General features: G+C 42.7%; 1 protein-coding gene across 1 annotated transcript in view; it reads left to right on the top strand.

The window, feature by feature from the left end:
- The first annotated feature begins 4,882 nt into the window (after positions 1-4,882).
- Positions 4,883-24,007, top strand: part of CCDC69 (coiled-coil domain containing 69) — a 39,018-nt gene continuing 19,893 nt past the window's right edge. The window contains exons 1-3 of the mRNA XM_075210090.1: positions 4,883-5,110; positions 19,132-19,189; positions 21,916-22,064. Coding sequence (XP_075066191.1) covers positions 5,063-5,110; positions 19,132-19,189; positions 21,916-22,064 — 255 coding nt within the window. The 5' untranslated portion in view covers positions 4,883-5,062. The remainder of the gene's footprint in view (positions 5,111-19,131; positions 19,190-21,915; positions 22,065-24,007) is intronic.

The following is a 24,007-nucleotide window of genomic DNA, read 5'->3' as shown; positions in this document are numbered from 1 at the left end:
GGCTCTTTTTTTTGTTCCTACATTATTATTAACCTCAATAACATTAATTTCCTGTCATTTTCAGTCAATTTTGACCACCTCACAGGTCACAATATTATTTTAATCCAGTTTAGGCCAAAGACTGCAGCGAGCTGGCTGGTTACTAAGCGACAGAGCAACGGCACAAACACACAGCAGTTTATAGCACATCTATGATACATTTCCACACAGCAGTGGCAGAAAAGAAAAGTAGTGCAAGATGGAATTGTCCTTGGGCCCTTCCACTCATCCTTATGTTGGATGTTAAATAGGACTTTTACAGTTTAACTAACCAAGCACTTAAGAGACAGGGACTGACACTTTTGTGGTAGAATTTCTTGGTTTGTTTGGACCCTCACAAAACAAGCTACCAATGGGCTTAAGGTAGCTAAGCTAACAGTGTTGTCAATGAACTCATCCTCACCCTCATCAGTGTGTACATAATCCTCACACAATATAAGTTCATCCCCTGCTGGAATCCACCATCACAGAAGTCTCTGCGCTTTGATGTAATTGCCAGTAAAGGCCTTCCTCATGGAATTTGTAGATCATCTTTTCCACATTTTTAGGAAGTAGCCTCCTACGCCGATATCTGACAAGGTTCCTCCTACGCCGATCACTTTCAAGGTTCCCGGTTGTTCTGAAAACTCTTTCTGAGTATTCATTGGAGGTTGGGCAGCTTAGGTATTGCAAAGCGAGTTTGTACATGGGTCTACAAATTCCCTTTTTTCTCCCAATATGTAAATGGTCTGACGTGTCTATTTGTACACTGTCATTAAAATACTCCTCCACCATTCTTTGGATGTTAATAGTAGGAGGTGAGAGCAGAGGTGTCACGAATTTTGGCTAATTCTTTTAGACCAGACCAGATGTCAAAATGTTGTGCTGACTCATTTGCACCACCACTGGGTGTCTTGGGAAAGCTAAGTTTTTTTCCTAGCAGCAGTTGCCTGAGAAACTACAGGAGGAGACGTTGTTGTGTCATGTACCACTTAAGCTGTCAACTGGCTTACCAGGAGCTCATTGTATCTCTTGAGATCTGGGTCATTTGGAAAGAAAGAGAAGACATAGCACTTAAACCTAGGATCAAGCATAGTCACCAAAATGTAGTGATCCGATTTCAAGATCTTGATAACTTTTGGATCCTGGCGAAGCAAATAAAGTACTTAATCTACAAGTCCAACATACTTAGCAAAATTGCTTTGTTTTATTTCCACCTTCAATTTCTCAAGCTGCTTTTCCAAAAGTCTAATTAGGGGAGTCACTTGACTCAAGCTAGCCGTGTCTGAACTCACATCACAGGTGACTACTTCAAATGGTTTCAGCACCTTGCACAACACGGAAAGTATTCTCCACTGCGCTGGACTAAAGTACATTCCCCCTCCTTTCCAAATGTCATGGCTTGTGGAGTAAGTGAGGATGGCTTTTCGCTGTTCCTCCATTCTCTGAAGCATATAAAGGGTGGAATTCCACCTTGTTACCACCTCTTGCTTAAGTTTGTGTAAGAGCAAATTCAATTCTTCTTGCAGCTGCTGCAATCTCCTACACGCTGTTGAATGCCTGAAATATTTTGGGACACATACATCATCTCTTGCACGTCCCTGTCATTTTTTAAAAAGCTCTGTACCGCCAAGGGGTAAATGTATGAACGTCCGATTTTTTCAACTCGCCGGAAATGGGAGACTTTGCAGGTAAAATTTAAAGCGGCGATGGCTTGTAAAGGCAAGTTTGCCTTTACAAGCCATCGCCGCTTTAAATTTTTAAAAACAGGGAATGTGATGGAATTCCCTCCACTGTAATACTCTCATCATATTGGTGGCGTTATCTGTGGAGAGTCCAAGCGGGATAAGCCACGTTGTAAAGACATCCCTGAGTTTTTCTAACAGGTTGTCAGCAGTATGCCTCATAGTGAAGCTGGTGATACACAGAGTAACCTGCCTCTGAAAGATCTGGCATTGTTTGTTAGATGCTGCTGCTGTTCCTCCTGCTAAAGGCGATTCACTAACCCAGTGGGTTGTCACAGTCATGTAATCTTTGGTTTGCCCAGTTCCGCTTTTCCACATATCTGTGGTTAAGTATACAGTGGGTAGAATGGCATTTTGTAGCCCAATAATTAGGTTTCTTCTTACCTCCTGGTACAGGTGAAGAATTACTTGTATAAATAGTGTCAAGATGGAATTTGGTAACGGGGACACAGGACCTCAATTAACTGTAAAAAAGCTGCTGCATTAATAGTGGATATTTGTAACAGATTCTGGATACTATATTACTAATCTTGATTAGCGCTGGCTTACCTGAGGTGCGGAGTCTAACGATCTCCCCGGTGTTCACCAAGAACCGCCGCAAGGCGGGGTGGGCTTCGCTGCCAGGAGTCGCAGGTCGCGGTCCCCAGGTTCGCCTCAAGATGTAGTACAGCGGAGTGAAGCGGTGGTAGCGGAGTCAACAAGCCGGTTCGGTACACAGGAATGGAGTCAGGCAGAATCAGAAGGCAACTCGGAGTCAACAAGCCAGGTTCGGTACACGGGTCACAAGAATAGGAGAATGGTCAGCAAGCCGGGTCGGTACACAGGGATTAGAGAGCCAGGGAAGTCAAACAGGCAGAGATCAGCACACAGGAGACACTGGAAACAGGAAGACACTGCAATCCACGAAGAGCAGGAGCCAGGAACAGGTAAGTGTTGCTCTGATACTAAGCGAGTGTCAGAGTGAGGTTTTTATACTGAAGGGGATTCAAAATCCCCGCCTCTAGGTTGTGGTCATGTGACCGCCTCCGGGTGCGGTCACATGGTCCTGAATGCGGAAGTGCGGCTGGACGGAGCGGCGGGGATAAGGTAAGTCCGTAACAATATTGGACGCAGATATAATACCAACATAGTCGCCATGTGATCTGCTGTGCGACTGGGAGACAGCTGTCATTCTTCCTACCTCTTACACAGTCAATTGTTGTTTTAAACTACTAGTAGTCTTCTTCTTGGTCTGCTTCTGTGATGAAGATCCACCCCCAGCAGCAACTGGGGGTTAGGCCCACTGCTGGGATCTTCATCCCAGCAGCGGGCCTAACGCTCAAGGATTCATCAAGCCTTAGCAACTTGGATGCAGGACTACCTCCGATCACTACTGAGGATATTGACGATGAAGGTGTTTTTGGTGTAGATTGTAGGTGTCAGGATCTAGCTGAGAGAATGGACCTAGCTGATGATTGACTGCTTGTTGTCATTTTTTGAGCATAAGTTTCTGATTTTCCCAAAAGCTTGCCATGAACTCGCTTCAAACGCTGTAACATGGATGAGGTTCCTAGATGGTTAAGGTCCCTACCTCTACTGACTGTGGCTTTACAAACACTACAAATGGCTAGACGTTGTCATGATTTGGGTAAAAATAATTCCACACATAAGAGGATTTTTTGGTCTTATGCCCAGGCATGACAATGACATTCGTCTTATCACTGGCAAGAACTGCTTCCACTGGTGCATGACTTACACAAACAATATACTCATCATCAACATCCTCATTAGCAATGTCGTCAGCTATACAAATATCCCCTCATCCTGTTGCAAATCCAAAGTGGCATCCTCAATTTCTATATCACTAGTTATACTTGTGCTGCTCATCCACACATTTGCAGAAATGGTGAATTGAGGCTTCTTTATAAGTAGAGTATCAGAAAGGTCAGGCTCACACATAGCACTGGTGGATAGACTCTCCTCAGGGATTTGTGACGTTTCCGAACATACAGTTTGTTCTACTGCCTGGTTTTTTTCCACGCCAATTTTCCGCGGCTCAGGGAGCTGGGAGCTGAAATCCAGCGAGAAAACTACAGTAATAACGGTTTTTACGTGCACTATTACCGTAATAATGGTAATAGTGCGTGTGCCGTGAGATTTTCGGCGTTTCCACCGACAATTGAATATGCCACTGTGAGTCAGTGATTTATGTGTTGTGTTGCAGGATAGAAATAATGAGCTTTGAGGGTGGAGAGTGACAAGAATGATGCTACCCCTCCTGTGTCTGTGTAAGCAATGGCGCCAGATCTCCTGGGGAGGGAGGGACTTATAGGTAATCCAAAACCCGCGAGCTCTGTCGACGTGACAATGATGTTTTGCCTCATCGTCAGATCCGAGGAAACGGGAAAGTACCGAACCAGCTCGACTCGAATTTACGAAGTTAAGGGGGGGGGGGGGGGGGGGGCTCAGTTTCCTAAAAACCGATCCTGCGCATCTCTAATTTTTACCATACTACCGGTAAAAATGCGCAACTGCGATGTTCCTGTAAACATCACGGCGAATTGAATCTCCCATGTTTCTAAGTTATCCAGGACTATTATATAGTTTACTTATTGCCATATAATGGATTTTTTTTTATAACCATCTGTATTGATTACTTTGTTTACATAAAGCAGAAGTGTGTATAGGTGTCCCATCCCAATTATATTACAAACACTTGCCCTCTGTGGCTTCAACACAATGGGCAGGAAGTATAATGTGCCCAGGTTAAATATTTCCTTCAAACACTAAAGCCTTATTGCAGATTTACTTAACTAACCCCTAAACATACTGAAACTTTCTTTCACACAACTTTTTTTTCCATGTATGACTGCTCAGAACGTTTATCCGATTAAGTAATAAACATTCCATTATTGTATAATGATTGAAGCCAACGTAATACAATAGGGTTGATCCTTCTGTTTGGGCTTATTTTCTAGAAGGTGCCCAATGCATCCAGACTATAGCAGCAGCTAAATCTGTTTAAAAAAAAAAAAAAAGAGCACTGCCAGTCCCAGTGCATTTTGTACCAGGCTCTAAATACAACAGCTAGATGGGGTTATTCTAACTACTAGCAATAGAGCAGCATTCCCCGCTATACCGGTATTTACGGCTACAATAGTTTTGTGTTGCTGAAAGTTTAGAGCTAGTAGGTTTAGTTAGTGAGTGAGAGGGGTGTGTGTAAGATAGAGGCAGCCAGCCAAAGTAGAGAGAAGGAAAGGGGGCGAGATGTGACCTATACACTACACCGGTGGCTGTAGGCTGTACATCGGGGTGCAGTTATGGGCTGCCCAGGGAGCAAACTCTGCTGCCCCAGATCCAGGAACAAGGTAAGTGCCCTGTTATGTGCATTGATTGTACTTTTGTGTTTGCACAATTAGAGGAAGTTAGGGGCAGAAACTGACTTCTCTGTAGCTGTCTCCGAGTCTGACAGTTAAGGGGTTAACATTGCAGGAGTTTGATTAACTCTAGGCTTTCCACCACTTTGGTTAACGAGGGGGTTAAGTGATGGCTTCTAACTGCTTATGTGGATGCCATAACTGGACTTTGTGTTGCAATTGTTCATGAGACGCCAACATAGTCCGTAGTGCCGCACAGTGGAGTTGCAGTGTACAGGAAGAGTGTGCTGGTTTGGAAAGGTCACCATCTGCAGGGGGGTCACGTTTTAGTGAGCTGGGTGAGTAGCATCATTGCAGAAAGTGACAGAGGTCAATCTCAGTTACCATTAGTTAAAAGTCTGATGTGATCTTCTGACCTGCACTGTCATGCATCAGGTGTATTCAACTAATCTGGTAATTGTCTAGGTTAGTATCACCGCTCATTTCTACATATGAATTATAAAAGCAAACCAATTGCTAGTATTTAAATGTTAAATAGTATTTTTGTTTATAGGTTAAAGTTTTAGGGCAGGTAATTATCCCATTTATTTACTTGGTACAAAATACAGTTTCAGGTATTTTAATCCATTTAGCATTTAGAAAAATGAGGGAAATTACAGTACAGTAATTGCTTATATTTTGTCAAGTTTTCATTTTGAAATAAATCTTTATCGCTTGTTGGTGACAGAAGGGACTCACAGAAGCAGGGTGCTCATAGGAATAGCAATACTAGTTGAGATTTGGTGCCAACTTGGTGTTACTGTTTTGCCCTTCCTAGCAGCTGGGTCATTGTAACCCAGTCCCCTTACTCCAAGCATCTCCTGTCATGGCAGTGTTGATGGGCAGGAATGTGCATTGGCTGTTTTAAGCGATTCAGTCATTGCAGCAGTGACCGTCTCTGCTCCCTCACATTCTGACACATATATATACACACTACCAATTGATGCTTACTTTGCTCTTAGCACACCCACACGCTCTCTGTCAGTGCCAAGGAGGTTTGTGCAAAGTAGTAGAGGGTTTATATTTATGACACAGTTGCCACATATCCCTAATTTCCAGGGTCAGCCCTAGCCTTGAATGGTTTGTCACTATTTGTTCAGTATTGCACAATACATTTCTGATTGTTTAATTCTGCTGATTTGATGCAATCCTTACCCTCTGTTCTATTTGTTTTCTGGTCTCCGTAAGTTGATGTTTATTGCAGTAGAGTATTTATGATACCAAAAGTATGTTAGAATTAAATTCACCAAGTTAGAAACATGATGGGGATTGTAGTGTTCCATGGCCCGTTGACATGTACAGTCATCCTCTGTGGAGGTCCGTACAGTATTTAAAGATGGCACTCGGCTAAAGGCTCCGGAGAAAACACAGGGAGGTGGAAAATAGAGCAATGTACTTAGCAAAAGTTGCACTTAAAAAGCATTTATCAGGGCCTGAGCAGCCTAGGGTGCAAGGCTTTGGGGAGGGGCTGAGTTTAGAAAACAAGGGAAGGAGGGGTGAAGAAAGCCAGATTTTAAATTAAGGACAAGTTATTTTTACATACTACGTGTTAACCTTGCGTGGCAAGCGAGGGGGCGCTACAAGCCTATTAGTCTAGGGTGGTCTGAACCCTTAATCAGGCCCTGCATTTAATTAACATCAAAGATAAGCTAAAACACATTTTACAAGTATAGTTTAGGTACATTAGTCGGATTAAGGTTGTGGAGGCTCAAGGGCAACTAACTTATTGCTCCTGCCAATAAAATCAAGTCATGTCCAGGACACGCAGCCGGTCACGCATTAGATGTCGCTAGAGGGTGACGGGTGATCTGACTGCTGAAGCGCTCAGTCAGCCACTCGCTCTCCTCACTGGAACATAGAATATGACGGCAGAGAAGAACCGCTTGGCCCATCTAGTCTGTCCATTGTTTTCTTAACCTATGGTAACCTTAAACCTTATTTGATCCATTATTCTTTATAAGGATATTCTTATTTCTATCCCTCTCCTAAACAGTGTAAGTTTGCATTCCCTGCAAGTGCTGCATACATACATACATGCATACATACATACATACATACATACATACATGCAGTAGAAGGGCTCCATTACGTTTTATGCTGAACAGGAAATTGGGGATGGAGAACCAGAGTAAGAGCAGTGGTGGTGTGACTTCCCCTTCATACAAATATATTGCATGCGCGCTGCCGCAGCAGATGGGTAGAATTTATGGGGACACCGGGGCGAGGTTGCCCTGCCCGTAAACCAGCCCTGACATTGGTACATATGGGGGCAACACGGTGGTGTAGTGGTTAGCACTTCTGCCTCACAGCGCTGGGGTCATGAGTTCAATTGCTGACCACGGCCTTATCTGTGAGGAGTTTGTATGTTCTCCCTGTGCTTGCGTGGGTTTCCTCTGGGTGCTCCGGTTGCCTCCCACACTCCAAAAACATACTGGTAGGTTAATTGGCTGTAAACAAATTCACCCTAGTCTCTGTCTGTCTGTCTGTATGTGTTAGAGAATTTAGACTGTAAGCCCCAGTGGGGCACGGACTGATGTGAGTGAGTTCTCTGTACAGCGCTGCGTAATTAGTGGCGCTATATAAATAGATGGTGATTATGATATCACACCATTGCATTGTAGATGGACATAGTACACTATACCCATACACAGCCACTGGAAATGACCATATATTCCTATGTTATATTAAATACTCTTCTTCCGTACAATCTACAGTATACACATTGACACAGAGGGAGGTATTCAAATAGGATTCGCGGCTGCGCTTGTAAAGTGCCATTATGGTACCGCAACATAGGGGTGCGCACAGAAATCCACGATGTTGCGGTACCGAAACCCGTGCGGCCGCGAATCCTAATTGAATATGCCCCAGAGAATTACTCCCAGGGGCAGATCTAGACATTTTCTTAGGGGGGACACTGACACTGTGATTGTGAGGCTCCGCCCCCTTTACCACTCTGGCCGAGAGGCAGAGAGTCCAGCCGCTCTGAATGTGTTTTAAACATATCGGACAGCATATTCTACTTGCCTTTCATCCACCAGACACATTTACGTAGTGTGCTGCTGCCAGCAGGAGGGGGGGGCTTGGGGTGAGGGGGTGTCTGCTCACCCCCCCTTTGGATCCTTCTCTGATTGCACCCACATATAGAAAAGAAGTGGCACTATACTTAGAAAATTCTTAAAATCTGTCTTTGTCCTCTGAATTCAAAGAAAATGATGATATTTCAAATAATGTACAATCATACATACCATGAACAATCCCCACATTTTTCTGCTCATGTTATCACATCTAAAAGAAGTTATCCATGTAGTGCTCTATATTGGGCTACATGGGGTCTTCTTTCCACAACCTTTGTTGTATTGTTAATATTTTTAATCGGGTCCCACCTGTTGCTCAGTTATGTTTGGAATGTCACTGCTTGCTTGTGTATGGATCATCATCATCGCCATTTATTTATATAGCGCCACTAATTCCGCAGCGCTGTACAGAGAACTCACTCGCATCAGTCCCTGCCCCATTGGGGCTTACAGTCTAAATTTCTTAACACACACACACAGAGAGAGATTATGGTCAATTTTATACAGCCAATTAACTTACCAGTATGTTTTTGGAGTGTGGGAGGAAACCGGAGCACCCGTAGGAAATAGGGAATAGGCAAGTATGGGATAGATTGCATTGTCATGGTTATTATTGTTATTATCGATTATTTATATGGCACCACCATTGTATGCAAAGAATATTGAATCCTTCACATCAGTCTCTGCACCATTGGAGGTTACAGTTCAGCTGCAGTTCTGAAGTGCAAGGAGCACATGACTATACAGTTGTTGTTGTTGAAATGTCAGTGCATTGAAGAGGAGGCTTAACAGTGCAATTGGATTATTTGGATCTCTGTTCATAGTGTCAAACAGCAAGGTCGTTAAAATAGAGCAAAATAAACAACAGTCTAAACTCCATGGAAATGAACATAACTGCAAATGTGTTTTATATCCATATTCTAATATGAGATGAGTGAAAAATTGATACTACTTTTATAATTTTACAACTCATACAATGAAGAGATTGAATGAAAGTGATGTGACCAGGTAAGATAGATGCTTTGGGGCATATTCAGTTGTTGCCGTTAGTGCCTAAAGTAACGCGGCGCGCACTATTACCGTCATTACGGTAATAGTGCGCGTAAATACAGTTATTACAGTACCTTTCTCGCTGGATTTGAGGTCGTGGCTCAGGGAGCTGCGAGCTGAAGTCCGGGTTAGTATTACTGTAATAACGGTAATACTTTTAACGCTGCGGGCATACTCAACAATTGAATATGCCCCTTTGAGTCTGCTCTTAATGGAACTGAGGTTATCCACAAGGTCCAGAATGCTGCTGGTTTCCAAACCAAAAAGTGCCCTTTTCAGAAGCTCCCATAGAAGTGAATAGTTGCCGTGCCACATGGAACATTTATATAGTGCTTTAGTCATCAGAACGCTGTGAAGGATGCTGCTGAGGAGAGTTAAGCTGTGTACACACTACAGAAAATTACTGCAGATGCGGTTTCTGTAACGATTTTACCAACCACTGAAAGTCCCGATGAGCATGCGGATTCATGTGTACACACCTACACGATTTACCCTCAGATCTGTGCTCTTCATCTGTCATAACCATCTGCTTAAAAGATGGTGACTCTGTTCACTCTTTAGAGATCTGCCAACATTGTTGGTCATTTTATTATCAATATTATTACCATTTATTTATATAGCGCCACTAATTCCGCAGCGCTGTACAGAGAACTCGCTCACATCAGTCCGTGCCCCATTGGGGCTAACAGTCTAAATTCCCTAACACACACACACACACACACACACACACACACACACACACACACACACACACACACACACACACACCCACCAATTTTGTTAGCAGCCAATTAACCTACTAGTATGGTTTGGTTCTTTTTTGGAGTGGGAGGAAACTGGAGCACCCGGAGGAAACCCACGCAAGCACGGGGATAACATACAAACTCCACACAGATAAGGCCATGGTCGGGAATTGAACTCATGACCCCAGTGCTGTGAGGCACCTATAAGCCTGTTCACCTGACACCATCTATTATTTCTGTGATCCGGTTTTGTGGCCAGTGCAGCAATTAGGTGGTAAATACTGTTTGAATACACACATACAATATTCAGTACAATTAGTGGTTTTGTGCCATCCCGACCACAGTGTGGACGTACACAGACACTCCCAGCTCCCTTTTTATTACCAGACGGCACAAATCTCATAAACACTGTTTGACATTACAAATGGGGTTGGCATGAGCAGTGAATCTGTCTCCCAGTGCAGCAGATTGTACATTCCTTCTAGGGATCTGTCCGAGGTATGAAGTCTGGCTCAGGGAGGGCTCTCTGTACTCCTGTTGCAGTAAGAGGGAGAGAGTGGATTTTCTTATTACAATTACTGACGTCCATACTCTGATAAAATGAGCAATTTTTTTTCTACTAATCTTTTTATTATTAATTAATGGCTGTATCACTGTGTTAGACAGCTGGCATCATGCAGGAACAAGTGATGACTTAATTGCAGGAATTATACATACTGGGCCTGAGTCATTAAGGAGAGTAAAGCAAAAAATAGGAGTAACTTTGCACCTGGGCAAAACCATGTTACATTGGAGGAGGAAGTAAATATAAAATGTGGGGACAGATTTATAGGTGGGGTAAGGCTTGTCCTTGATCAATTTTAAATTTCAGTATAAAAATAAAGCTATCAAGTATTTGTGTGCTACATGAAAAAACAGCCAATATCTTTCTTACATGCAAAATAATAAACTAATTTGCACCCCTTGCATTGTAACATGGTTTGTCCAGAATCAAATGTACTCCTTTTTTTTGCCTTTCTCTCCTTAGTGACTCAGGCCCACTGGGTCTGATTTATAGTTGGACTCAAAAATGCTTCCAGAATGTAGATGTCATTTTTTTCCTTTTTTTAACGTCTCTTTTCTATTAAACTAAACATATGGCAAGTCGTCATCATCATCATCCAAACGTAAGCTTGCACCACCGTTTTATCTTGACGGCGAGCGCTTGCAGATAAGAGAGTAGGAGAGACGAGGATTGGCGACAGGTACAAGTGTGACAGCTCCCTCCCCCTTCACATCTTCAACCTCAGTTCTACTATACAGTTCTGATTTTAATGAAAACAAAATGAGTGACAGGGGCTGCTGTGATCCTTTTAAAAAAAAGCCTATTGGAGCCAAGAAAACAAGGGAACATAAACCGTGGTGGGGAGGGGGGCAGGAACTGGATTTTAAATTAAGGATGAGCTTGTTTTTAGCTACCATGTATTAGTCTGGTGTGGAAGGTGAGAAGGCGCTATTAGCGTATTAGCCTAGGGCGGCCTGAACCTTTAAGCGTATTTGCCAACTCTCCTGGACTTTCCGGGAGACTCCCGAAATTCGGGTGGCATTTCTCCCGCATCCCGCGATTCCCTGGCAAAATGACGTGATTCGCCGAGAATCACGCCATTTTGGCCCCGCGACAAAACGGCACTTTACTTGTAGGGGCGGGGCCAAAATGACGCAATTCAAGTTACCCCGCCCCCTCCCGCCCTCTAGTCACACCTCTTTCCCGGATGTCGCCTACTGAAAGTAGGCAAGTATGCCTTTATTCAGGTCCTGAAATTTAGTCTACATAAATTACTCACCCCTTATTAAATATTATGCACTAACTCTGCCATGTTAATTATGAAAAACATCCATATAAATAGAACACGCAGGCTCCTCCTCCTGCGTCGATTCATACTGAAATACAGGAAACTGTAACAAACAAATCTGTCGATAAAGCAGGAAGGAGCTGGGTGCCACAGGTGAAGGCCCAGAGGGCTGAATGTGGCTCTGGGGCCATCTATTGCCCATCACTGGTTTAACTTGTACTAAATCTATCAAAGTCAATTCGTTGCTATGGGTTACCTCATTTTATTAGTAAACAATCCCCACGGTCTGACAAAGTAGGCGATTAACTATACAAAAGCTGGGGATAAATATGTAATCTGGGTTAATTCAGTCAGTAAGTGTTTAACAGCGATAGTCTGTGTATCTTTCGGTGTATAATGGCTGTCGGCAGGGTCACTGTCATGAGACACTGAGCAAGGGGAATGTGCAGTGTTGGATCAGGTTTAAAGTTATTTACTCTCTCTGCTTTGATACTCTTGGCTTTTTTATCCACAAAAACTACAGCACAAACCATCCAGACCCATATATACAGAGGTATGTTATTCAACAAACAAATCTTTCTCTGGCGCTTGTTCTCAGAGACATAATATAGATTTGCAAATACAGTGAGCAACAGGGGCCTGCGAGTCATGGAACCATTTATTATTTGACTAAAATCTCTGTATCTGGGGTGTCAATTTTAATGATGTCGATGGTTTTCTGATTCTCATTGTGCCGTTTACGCGCTCGGCGAACTTCAAGCGATATAAGCGAATGAGCCCTCGTACAATAAAATCTATAAGGTCCAAACAGCCTGAAATCACGCTCCTTCCTTTGCTTCACTACTATCCCTCCTATCACCAATAACCTTTATTGTTTAACTTGCTTACAACTTTCCAGGACGCCTGCAACACTTCATACCTGTAAAAACCCCACCCCCAAAAGCAAAAGTATGGAGAGCACCATAGGCAAACCGAGGGGGGTTCCTAGTGCCTGTAAACCCCCCTCCAAGCCTTATAGCCACGCCCCCATGTATGCTGGTCACGCCCACTGGCGGCGTGGTGTGGAAACCCCCCCTCTACAAATCCTGCGTTTGCCACTGAGCACAGGGCTTTCTGAAAGGGTCTGCCAGTACTTAGTCATTATGTCCCGTATCCAACATTTCTCCTGTGCTGCCCCCCACCACTGGAATGATCTCCCTCGTTCTAGCAGACTATCCCCTAGCCTGTCTAGCTTCATCATCATCATCAAAATGTAAACTTCTGGTTGCTAGACAAGAATCTAACCACTTCCGGGGTCTCTGATGGGCTCAGTAATGGATGCAACCAAGTTTGCCCCATCAGCACATCGCTATTGCTTCTAAGCAGTTTGCTGTGGAAATAAGAGTTTAATAACGATCTAAAGGGTTACATTGAGAATCTGTTGTTTTAGTGCAATCCTCTGCAAATAATTTTTAAAATAATAAGTTCAGTTTCTAACTATATTATCTGGATATTTATCTGCTTACAGAGATTATTGCTATACATCCTTGTTATTTACACAACTGAACAATATTTGTGCTAAATATTTTTCCTTTTTATGATTTTATGTTTGGGTTTAAAGCTAAAGTTTAAACATAGACATCTGCTGTTCTTTTGAAAATGAATAATGATGGAAGCTCTCGCCAAACCATGTCAATGTCAGCCCATTATAATTAGTATAAACTAACCACAGATATAAATTTACACCCTGTACAGAGACCTGGCTCACTGAGTTTCACACATGCTTTGTATCTTCTGTGTCATCAATCCTATTTTTTTTTTTTTTTCCACACAACCTTCCTGTTTTCCATCTGAAACCCACATTAAACATATCTCTTGTATCAAACTCGACAGAAAACTGCTGGCGTAGGAATAAAAGTATGTCACCCGTGAGAGACGCCCTTACAATTTGTGTACTTGTGATAATTTCACTCTGCATGTTAAAAGACATTCCAAAGAGTAATTACCAAATATGTTTGGTGCAAAATAGTTACAAAAGTATATGCATCCAATCAGAGACTTGTATGTAACTTGACAAAAAAAGCACGGTAGCTAAGTGGTTAGCACTTCCTGACCATGGTCTTATCTGTGTGGAGTTTGTATGTTCTCCCCGTGTGTGCGTGGGTTTCCTCCGGGTGCTCTGGTTTCCTCCCACTCCAAAAACATACTAGTAGGTTAATTGGCTGCTATCAAAATTGGCCCTAGTCTCTCTCCCTCTGTATGTGTATGTTAGGGAATTTAGACTGTAAGCTCCAATGGGGCAGGGACTGATGTGAATGAGTTCTCTGTACAGCGCTGCAGAATCAGTGGCGCTATATAAATAAATGATGATACTTGACAACTTTATAAAACTCCCATATAGGAGATCCTGGAGACGAGGTCAAATGACAAGTAAGGGGGGATGTGGCCCCACGGTTTGCAGCATTTTGGCACCAAATGCGCAATGCCGCACTAGTAAGTGGGCAGGATGTGAGAGGGTATCATGTTTTCCTGGGTGCCCGGGAGACCTACCCGAAATTCTGGACATTCTGGGAGAGTAGGCAAGTCTAGAAAAAAATCTATTTGGTCACAGTAGATAACATTTTGCTACTGAATGCAATGTTTAAAAACAAGCTTTAATATGGACCATTTATGAGGTGAAAGAAGTTCAACAGCACATAAACCATTTCTAGTAATATGTCATACTCCCTATTTATTCACTGTTACAGATGTTTATTACATATTAAGCATGTATTAGCCCCCACAAGATGGTATATATTGCAGATTGAGTAAACACTTTCCCAGGGTAATGGGTAGACCTACCTGGACAGAGGAGATCAGGGCGTTCCATGTGGAATGCGGGATATTTGCAGAAAATGTTGTGTGATGCAGAACAGACCAATTTTCTTTTTACATCATGACAGAGGTTGAGGCAGTCAGTACTGTATTACTTTCAGAGGAATGCCTTAGTTTTGTCTTTATGCATTTTTTTTTAATTATCATCATCATCACCATTTATTTATATAGCGCCACTGATTCTGCAACGCTGTACAGAGAACTCATTCACATCAGTCCCTGCCCCATTGGAGCTTACAGCCTAACTTCCCTAACATACACACACACACACAGACAGACAGACACTAGGGTCAATTTTTTTGATAGCAGCCAATTAACCTACCAGTATGTTTTTGGAGCGTGAGGAGGAAACCCACGCAAACACAGGGAGAACATACAAACTCCACACAGATAAGGCCATGGTCGGGAATTGAACTCATGACCCCAGTGCTGTGAGGCAGAAGTGCTAACCACTTAGCCACCATGCTGCCCAGCAGTGATATTATAAAAAAAATACCACCCCAATGTGACAAATGTCAGCATAGGTTTATGAATTTTATAAGAATGCAACAGGGAAAACTGTGATGGAACATAAAACTAACATAGTAAAACATAAACACAACAAGTTAAAGAGTCAGCAGTTGATTGCACAGAAACAGGCACAATTTTTTTCCCACTAGGAGTCTGTCATTATAAGGTATATAAAGTCAGGGGGTGGCCCAAATTCCCTCATGACACCCAACATTCCTGAGTGCTAACCATCAACACAGGGTAGCCAGTAAACCTTATGGCAATGGCGCTGTATGCAGACCGTGTTAGACTAAACTTACTGTCCTAACGTGTGTTTGTACATGTTTACACACATGTGCTATGTGACTTCACTTTACAGGTCTTGAACATTGAAATGTTTAGGAGTTCTTATGTCTTTACTGTTTTATATTTTGTAATGAAAGGTTTGGTAGGGTACAAATAAATTGATGACCGACAGTTGACTTTATTATAGTCCCTAACATTACTGCACGTCTGTAATTATGCAATGTGTTCTGCGGTCTGTTGCAAATCCAGCATTTAAACGCCTCTGGAGGGAAAGGCGTCTTCAGAAACAAGGCTGTGTCTAGGTTTATTTTTTAAACATTTATTTCTTATACCAGACTGGACCAAAAGGAATTAAAAAGTCAATGGTGACTCAAAAAACACATAAAATAATTATTGTAATAATAATTTGCACAGGTGAGTGCTTAAAGTGTACAACGTGGTCAGGGCTGGAGCTGGGATCTGTGCCCAGAGTTGGGGCATGTGCTGTTCCCTCATACCCCAAACTCATTCCGATACCTGCTCTATTCAGTGCAGAACTTAAGGGGGCACGTAGCCCGTGCCGGCAAAAAATAGTTTCGGTGGGCTGGCGGGGTGCTCTCTTGCTGCTCTTACTTGACATACCATGTGCCGCCGGCCCTGAACGTCCTTTACTGCCACAGGCAAACTTTAAAAAATAATTCCAAATATATATATATATATATATTATAGGACAAGCGTTGACACCGTTACTAGTATTCTAAGAGAAACCTGCTCGACACAGGAGATTATCTCTCTTACTCGGGTAGGCTATTTTGACACTGCTAGTTGTAAGAGGCATCTCTGGTCTAGTTAGAGGCATTGCTGGACGGCCGATTCAGAAGAGCACAGGTTAGTGACATAGGTGGACAGGTGAACATAGGTTGTTGGTGATGCATTTTTTGGGGGGGAATTTTCTGCTTCAAGACTGCACATAAAATGAATGACAAACATATTAGTGTGTCAAAGCAATCATTTAAATGTTTGTAGCATGTTTTAGTTTAGCATATTTTTATTTCCTCTTAACCTCTGATATTAGAGAAGTGATATGTGACTTGATCAGTGAAGGCCATCCAAATTGAATACACTTACTTTGGAAAAGTATATAGTCTTGCAACATGAGTGTACTTATATTAATTGTTGATTCATAACTGATTATTCACCTAGTAATATGAAAGCACGTTATCATGATACAACCCAGAAGCCGAATCCTGATTGGGTGTATGCAGTGTTCTCCCCAGCACCTATTTCCCCGGGTGCTTCACCCAGCTATTTTTACTTGTCACCCGGCTCTTGGAGCCCAACAGAGTCCTAGTATAATAGAATAAACCATTGTTTCTCCTATTAGAACAGGCACTATGTGAGCACTACAGCCAGCAGTGTGTGTTAGATCACTGACCACCAGTCTGACCAGTCCTGGCAGGTGTGGGCAATAACCTCCAACATTTTTCAATATTATTGCAAAGTATTACAACTGCCCCCACCCGGCTACTTCTTAATGCCACCCAGCTGGCAAACTTTTCTGGGGAGAACACTGGTATGGGTAATAGCAATCACAGCTTAGATCCATGCAATTACAGCAACAGTGTAAAATTAATATTAAATCCTGTTCTACAGACAATTTTCATTTTATTTAGGCGATTATACAAGTACAGTTTCTGCAGCTATTTAGCGAAGTTTAGATTCACTGTGGGGTTTATGTTATGAAGTATTTATGAATGTTATGTTATTTTTTTAAACTCAATTATCAGAATCCACAAATGTACATATTGTGTTTAAACGCATCAATTGCTATCTCTGAGAAACATAATCCAATAGTGCAAAGTGTTTAAAACTGCTACATAACTACTATCTGGGTGGGTGAGGAGTGGTGTCCTGGTTTATATCCCCTCTATTTGTTCCATTGTTTGCAAACATTCTATTTAGTCATAGTAGCTAATTGTCCATAATTACATTACTAGGATTTACAGGTTTGCCCCTGGAAATGTCCTTATTTTCCAATATTTTCCATCTGCACAGTCAAATTCCTCTTATTCTGTGTATTCAATAACACTTTCACTAGTTATTTTTTACTATTTGGGCTTTATAAATATTTATTGAAGAAGAATATTTAAAATCGCAACAAAATTCTAACCAGTTTCGGAAAACACGTCACGATGGGCATTCTAGGCCAAGACTAATTGTCTTCTAAATAAATTGGCGCTGGTGTGTATATTTTTGTGCCTATGGTACAGAAATTAGATTGCTATAGCACAGGCCTGGCCAACCTGTGGCTCTCCAGGTGTTGCAGAACTACAAGCCCCAGAATGCTTTGCTAGTAGATAGCCAGATGATATCTTGCAGGACATGATAGGACTTGTAGTTTCACAACATCTGGAGAGCCACAGGTTGGCCAGGCCTGCTATAGCAGGAAAGGAACTGCTTTTCTTAAATAAAATTATTTGTTGAATATGTTGGCGCTATATAAATTAAGTTTAATTCTAGTCATCATCGTTTATTTATAAGGCATCACAAAAACTCTGCAGTACCAGATAGTCGGCACAAGAAATCATACAGAAAACAAACCATACAGAGGAACAGAACTAGGGCATGCAAGGTTGATGGAATAGGTGCGGGCATGAGACAGAGGGAAAAGAGTACTCTGCTTGTGAAAGCTTCCACTCTAGAGGGAGATGGTAATGATTAGACCAGTGGATCCCAAACTTTTTCAGTTAGAGGCACCCTTAGGGTTTCCATAATTTTTTCAAGGCACCTGTAAGCCAAAATAATTACCAAGATGTCCCCCGCCTTGCTCACACCTGGCCCTGGCCGAAGCACTCCTGTGAGATCGCCGAGGCACCCCAAGGAGCCTAGGTGCAAAGTTTGGGAACCACTGGCTTAGACAATAGGAGCTAAAAGGATGTATTGTAGCTAGTAGTGAACAGAGGGAGTAGTATCAGGCGGGTGAGGGATAGGTTATAGTAAAGTGGTCGGTTTTGAGAGATCACTTGAAAGATTGAATGTTGGGGAAGAGTCTGGTCAGTTAGGGTAGGGAGTTCCGAAGCAGGGGAACAGCATGGGAGAAGTCTTGGAGGTAGGAGTGAGAATTAATAATCAGAGAAATGAGGCTGAGGTCAGAGACATATGTAAGAGGGAGTTAGGAGGAATATCTTGTGACAAGGTCAGAGAAGTTTGATGTGGAGGTGTTGGTGAGGGTGAGTAACTTTTATGGTATCCTATATTCTACAGGGTTGTCCATAAGTGTGGAAACACCCTTTTAAAACGGAAACGAGTAAAGAAACATGAATCCAGTGTCTACACATATGATCTGGATAATACTGGCCTCATACCCTAAAAAGTTTTCCACCACACCCCAGATCATAGGTGTAGACACTGGATTAATATTTACTTGCTCATTTCTGTTTTCCACATTTATGGACAACCTGTATATATCCATTCTATATACACTCAGTATACATACATATGAGATGTTCATGACACATTTAGAATGAAGAGAGTAACAGTCATGGCTCATTGGCACATTCTGTACCATACTGTCCATAGTTCAAAATGGAACGTGGTCCATTGTAATAACCTTGTTACATAAATATATTATTCTCTCTCCTTAGAGTCGAAAAAAAGCAAAGCAAAAAGAACAGACGTCTCAAGAGTTTAATGAATTGACTGGTAAGAAGATTATCTTTACTTCTTTGTCGTACAAGGAACAAGAGAGGTTTAGTAGGACAGAGATGTGTGTGTTGCTGTAGTAGTAACAGTTGCTTTTTACCATTCTGGCTGGTATTTCCTGGCTAACTAGAAGAGGCAGGTTCATCAGCATTCTAGTAGATTAAAAAACATAGGTGCGTTAAATATGGTGAGAGGATCGAAAAAGATAATTGCTGCCATACTTAGAATCTATAAAATATCACATAAAGATTTATATGTCATTGTATGTGTGGAGGAGATGTCCACCTCTGAACAACCAGTGCTATATAAGGACCTTCTCCATATACACATTTTGGTCAATTCCCTAGACAGATCACCTAATGTTATCATATAGCAGCCATTCCAAAGTGGCAAGGAAGACCGTATGGAGCTTCAAACCCCCGTTCATTATGGTTGTTATACATATGTTCGACCTTTACATGATCGACATTTATGTGATCGTCTCCATAATATAGACAGGGTTGAAAAGTTGACAATAATGACATTGACAGTATTATTAGGTCGACAGTATAATTAAGTTGACAATAATATCGCTAACCCTATCCATAACCATCTAATACTGTCTACATTTGAATTGTCAACCTAATAATGTTGTCTACATTTCAATTGTTGACCTAATATTGTCGACTGTCTGAATGTCAACCAAATGAATGTCTAGCCATCTACCTCATGCCTTCATTATGTATATAATCAGGGCCGGATTAACCATAGGGCTAACTGGGCTACAGCCCAGGGGCCTATGGCATCCAGGGGGCCCTTGAAAGTGCTCAGCAGCAGTATTGATCGGTCGGGGACGGGGGCGCCCCCGGCGCGATCAGTGCTGCTGAGCACTTTCAATGCGGTCCTTCCCCGGCGAGCTGTAGTCTCCTTACTGAGGAGATCTTGTGAGTCTCACTCTCACGAGATCTCCTCAGTAAAGAGAGCACAGCGCGCCGGAGAAGGAGGTAAGTGCCGTGGGTCGGGCAGCTCGGATCACGGGGGGGCCCTCACGGGGGAATGGAGGCCCCCTTAGCCCAGGGGCCTCCATTCCCTTAATCTGGCCCTGTATATAATGAATCTGCTCCCGAATTTGGTAACACCCAAACCAGAGCCTGTATTTACAACAAGCCCTGTCCTAGCTGCTTGACCAGTTAGGAAAATTTGAGTCTCTCTAAGAAAATTCTGTCTGACATCCTGGTAACGGTCGCCATCTGAAGAAAGGATCCTTCCTGTTGTGCAATGATGGACAGCCCCTTTAAGAAACATTTGATTATAAAGGACGATCTGGGTAGAGTTTGTAAGACAAATAATATGTAGAATCCACTAAATTATGATGTATAACACAATTTGAACGCACATGTACATGGCAGGAAGGTTTGGCGCCATCTCTCTTTTGTATCACACTGTTCTCTCCTCTGATCATCATCCTTTGGAATCATTTGAAGTCACTTGGGAAAAAGACTTTGGGAGATCATTGGATGAATAGGAATGGTTGCTTATCAGACAACATATAGTTCATCAATCAATGTGGGTATAAAAGAAAACACCTTTAAAATATACATTATATGGCAGAAGGTCCTCACTAATTGCATAAGATCTTTCCTCCGTCATCTACCATGTGTTGGGGAAACATTGGAACATTTGCGCACATTTGTTGGGAGTACCTCCATGTTTCCTGGTTCTGGACTAATATCCGTGATCTAATAAGACAAATAGCCAACAGTCCTATACCCAGGCCCGGTGCTCCCATTAGGCAAGGTTAGGCACTTGCCTAGGGCGCCGGGCTCTGGAGGGCGCCACAGAATGGTAAATTACTTTAAAACTGTGCGGCGACTGCTGACCATACCTATCACAGCCGCCGCACAGCATTCAGATGCGGAAGAGGCTATTGCTCACCACCGCCGCCTCTCTGCTCCGTCTCCTCCCCTCCACTCACTAGTGTCAGTGAGTGGAGGGGAGGAGGGGGAGCAGAGAGGCGGTGGTGGTGAGACAAGGTAAAGAAAGACGGGGTGAGGAGGGAGGAGGGCGCCGATTTTTGCGGGGGCGGGGCGCTGATTTTGTAATAATGCCTAGGGCGCCATGGACCCTAGCACCGGCCCTGCCTATACCATCTTTTTGTGCTGTCCATAAAATCAATCGCAAAAACCCACCAATAAATTCATTTTACATATTTGTAAATTACCAAAGAATGGTAAGCACCTACTCAGCCATGTAGAATCTGGTAACCATGGCACCTATACAATAATTCCTGTTTCCGTGGTATGGTCAAGTTTTACCTATTTAGAATTAGGGATGACTGGAATAGAAGTTTTGTTTCTGTTTTGTATCACCCTGATATCTCTGCTTATCGATAACTGGATGGAGTTGGAGATCACGTCTCCCCTCCCCCCTGCTCTGCTCATGTATCTATGAACCAATTAACCTCTATCTCATTCATACCCTTCCCACAAAGAGTATAAAAACACAAATTCATCGGCTCACCAATCTCCATGTGTGACCAGTATTTTGACTGATATGAGTAAAGTGAAATATAGAACTTAATTGTGTCTTAAAAGCTGTTTTGTGAACGCTATGTAGCTTATAGTATTTGATTTAAAGAAATAAAACAAAAAAACTTGATTGAATCCACTGGCGTAGAACTGTAAGGGTGGCGGGGTAAGATGAAGTGTGACAGCCTCAATCTCATTTCCTCTTGTCCTAATGCATAGATATTGGATCCCAGGATTTGCAGCAAAAGATCAAGAATCATGAGCAGGAAATACGAAACCTCCTTCACCAACACCAGGAGGAGAAGATTGCCCTGGAAGAGGCCAATAAAGGCAAGATTGAAAACCTGGAACAGGAGCTGCGGGCACAGGTCAGGTGCAGATTAATCTATACGTAATATTTGCTCTTCAGTAGAATAAGGATTAGGAGATGTTGCACTAAATTTGGCCATGCAGGCCTTTTAGGTTCTCTAATAGCTTGTCATATAATTAAACTCTCAAGCATGTCATTTTATTTGCATGCCTACCCCCTCCTGAATAATTTGAGCAGTACTGATTTATAATAAGCAATACCTATGTGTTCTTGTAAGTCAGGCTTATCCAACAGATGGCCCATGGACCAAATGCAGTCTGCAAAGCCACCTCTGACACGTTCGGGACATTTCCTTCACTCTGAAACCGTTAGTAAGACAGCTCACTATAGAGCAACAAACCGGTTCATTCATTGAGCCACTGTAAATAGACACTACATGGTTTCAGTATGATATCACTGCTTCACTAGCTGCCTGTGATGTCACAGGGCAGAAGCAGCAGAATGTCATTGGATAACGTTGCAGAGCTTCCTCTCCTTTGGCTATCTACAGGGGGATCTTATCCCTGTTAGCCACCAGTGAGAGAAGCAGATAAACACAAGAGTGCCCGTGCAGCATGAACATGACGCCTTCTCCAGAACCCGTAGTGGAAGGAGGTTCAGATTAGATACAGACTGAAGGACAGTTATGGTCGCCAGCTGCCAACTGTTTTAATGGTTCAAGTTTCTGGTTTCTATCTTCCATTGTCTCTCTTCATTTTAACCTTACCACACCAATGGTAACTGCACAGAAAAGGCACTCGCCTATGGCGGCGTTATTATTGGTGACTTGTAATGCTGCTGCCTTACAATACGCTTTTCCCGATATAGTGGGCTGGTATATGGCTGTTTGTGGGCATGGAGATATTTGTATGAGCACTGGGCTGTATGTGGTAAGCGTTGGTCTGTATGTGTTGGGCTGCAGTCGTGGACATGAGGATATTATATAGGGCATAAACCTATGGGATTATATGTGGTGGGCAGTAAGCTACTATGCTGAAATTACGAGTTTATTAATGGGATTTAACAGCATCATATCAGCAGGGGCTGGCTGGGCCGGTCCCGTTGTGGGCTACCTTGGGCTGGGTCACTGGGCGACCTGCTTTTTTTTTTTTTTTTTAAATAGGCTGCTGAGTCAAGTCTTGCCCCCCAGGCTAATATTTGCCAGCCCTCTCCTGCATATCAGACTCAACAACACGGTCACTGAAAGCGAATTATCTGATTGGTTGGTTGCCATTATTTCTCGGATGTTTACACTAGAGCAGTATTATACCTTCCAACTTTTTAAGTTGGGGAATTGGGACAAATTTGTCCACAATGCGCAGGAAGGGGGATGAGGTCATGCATCATGTGGGCTTGCCCAAAGCTTCATATGAGCTGGTCCACCCCAATCCCTTTTCCCTCCCCTAAAAGCTTCCCTTCAGTGCTGTGTGCACGATTGGCAGGAGCGTAGTGAATAGGACAAAGCTGCCTTTAAACCGGGACTGACCCACCTAAATCGGGACAGTTAGGCGGTATGCTGATCATGTATAATCATTGAATCTATTTTCTACTGTACGTGGTGGTCTACCCCTTCTGTTTGTAAAAATGGTATCACTTTCACTTGAAGAATGAAAATCTTCTGTATAAAACCAACAGTAAGATTTATATACTATATCAACAGGTGTTTAGTAGAGTTGTGTATAGCCTTTACTATGAGAAAATGAAACATTGGGCGTGTTTACTTACTTATATTAAATATGACAATAATTTATGCTAGTTCTGAATCCACGTCCTTTGCTCTTTTTTACAGGCAAAAATATTTTGTGGGCTTAACCAACATTCATGAGGATGCAGCCAATGGATTGATTAGGAATTAGTGATGTCACTAGTTCCTACGGAATCGATTGGCTGCATTCTCATGAGGTTTGGTTCAGCCAGCAAAATGGCTGCCTACCCTGTATGTAGATGACGGGTATATTAGTG

Source organism: Mixophyes fleayi, chromosome 4 (assembly GCF_038048845.1).
Source record: "Mixophyes fleayi isolate aMixFle1 chromosome 4, aMixFle1.hap1, whole genome shotgun sequence".
Taxonomy (NCBI): Eukaryota; Metazoa; Chordata; class Amphibia; order Anura; family Limnodynastidae; genus Mixophyes; species Mixophyes fleayi.
Note: the sequence above shows the minus strand (reverse complement) of the source record. Positions and strands in the feature narration are given on the sequence as shown.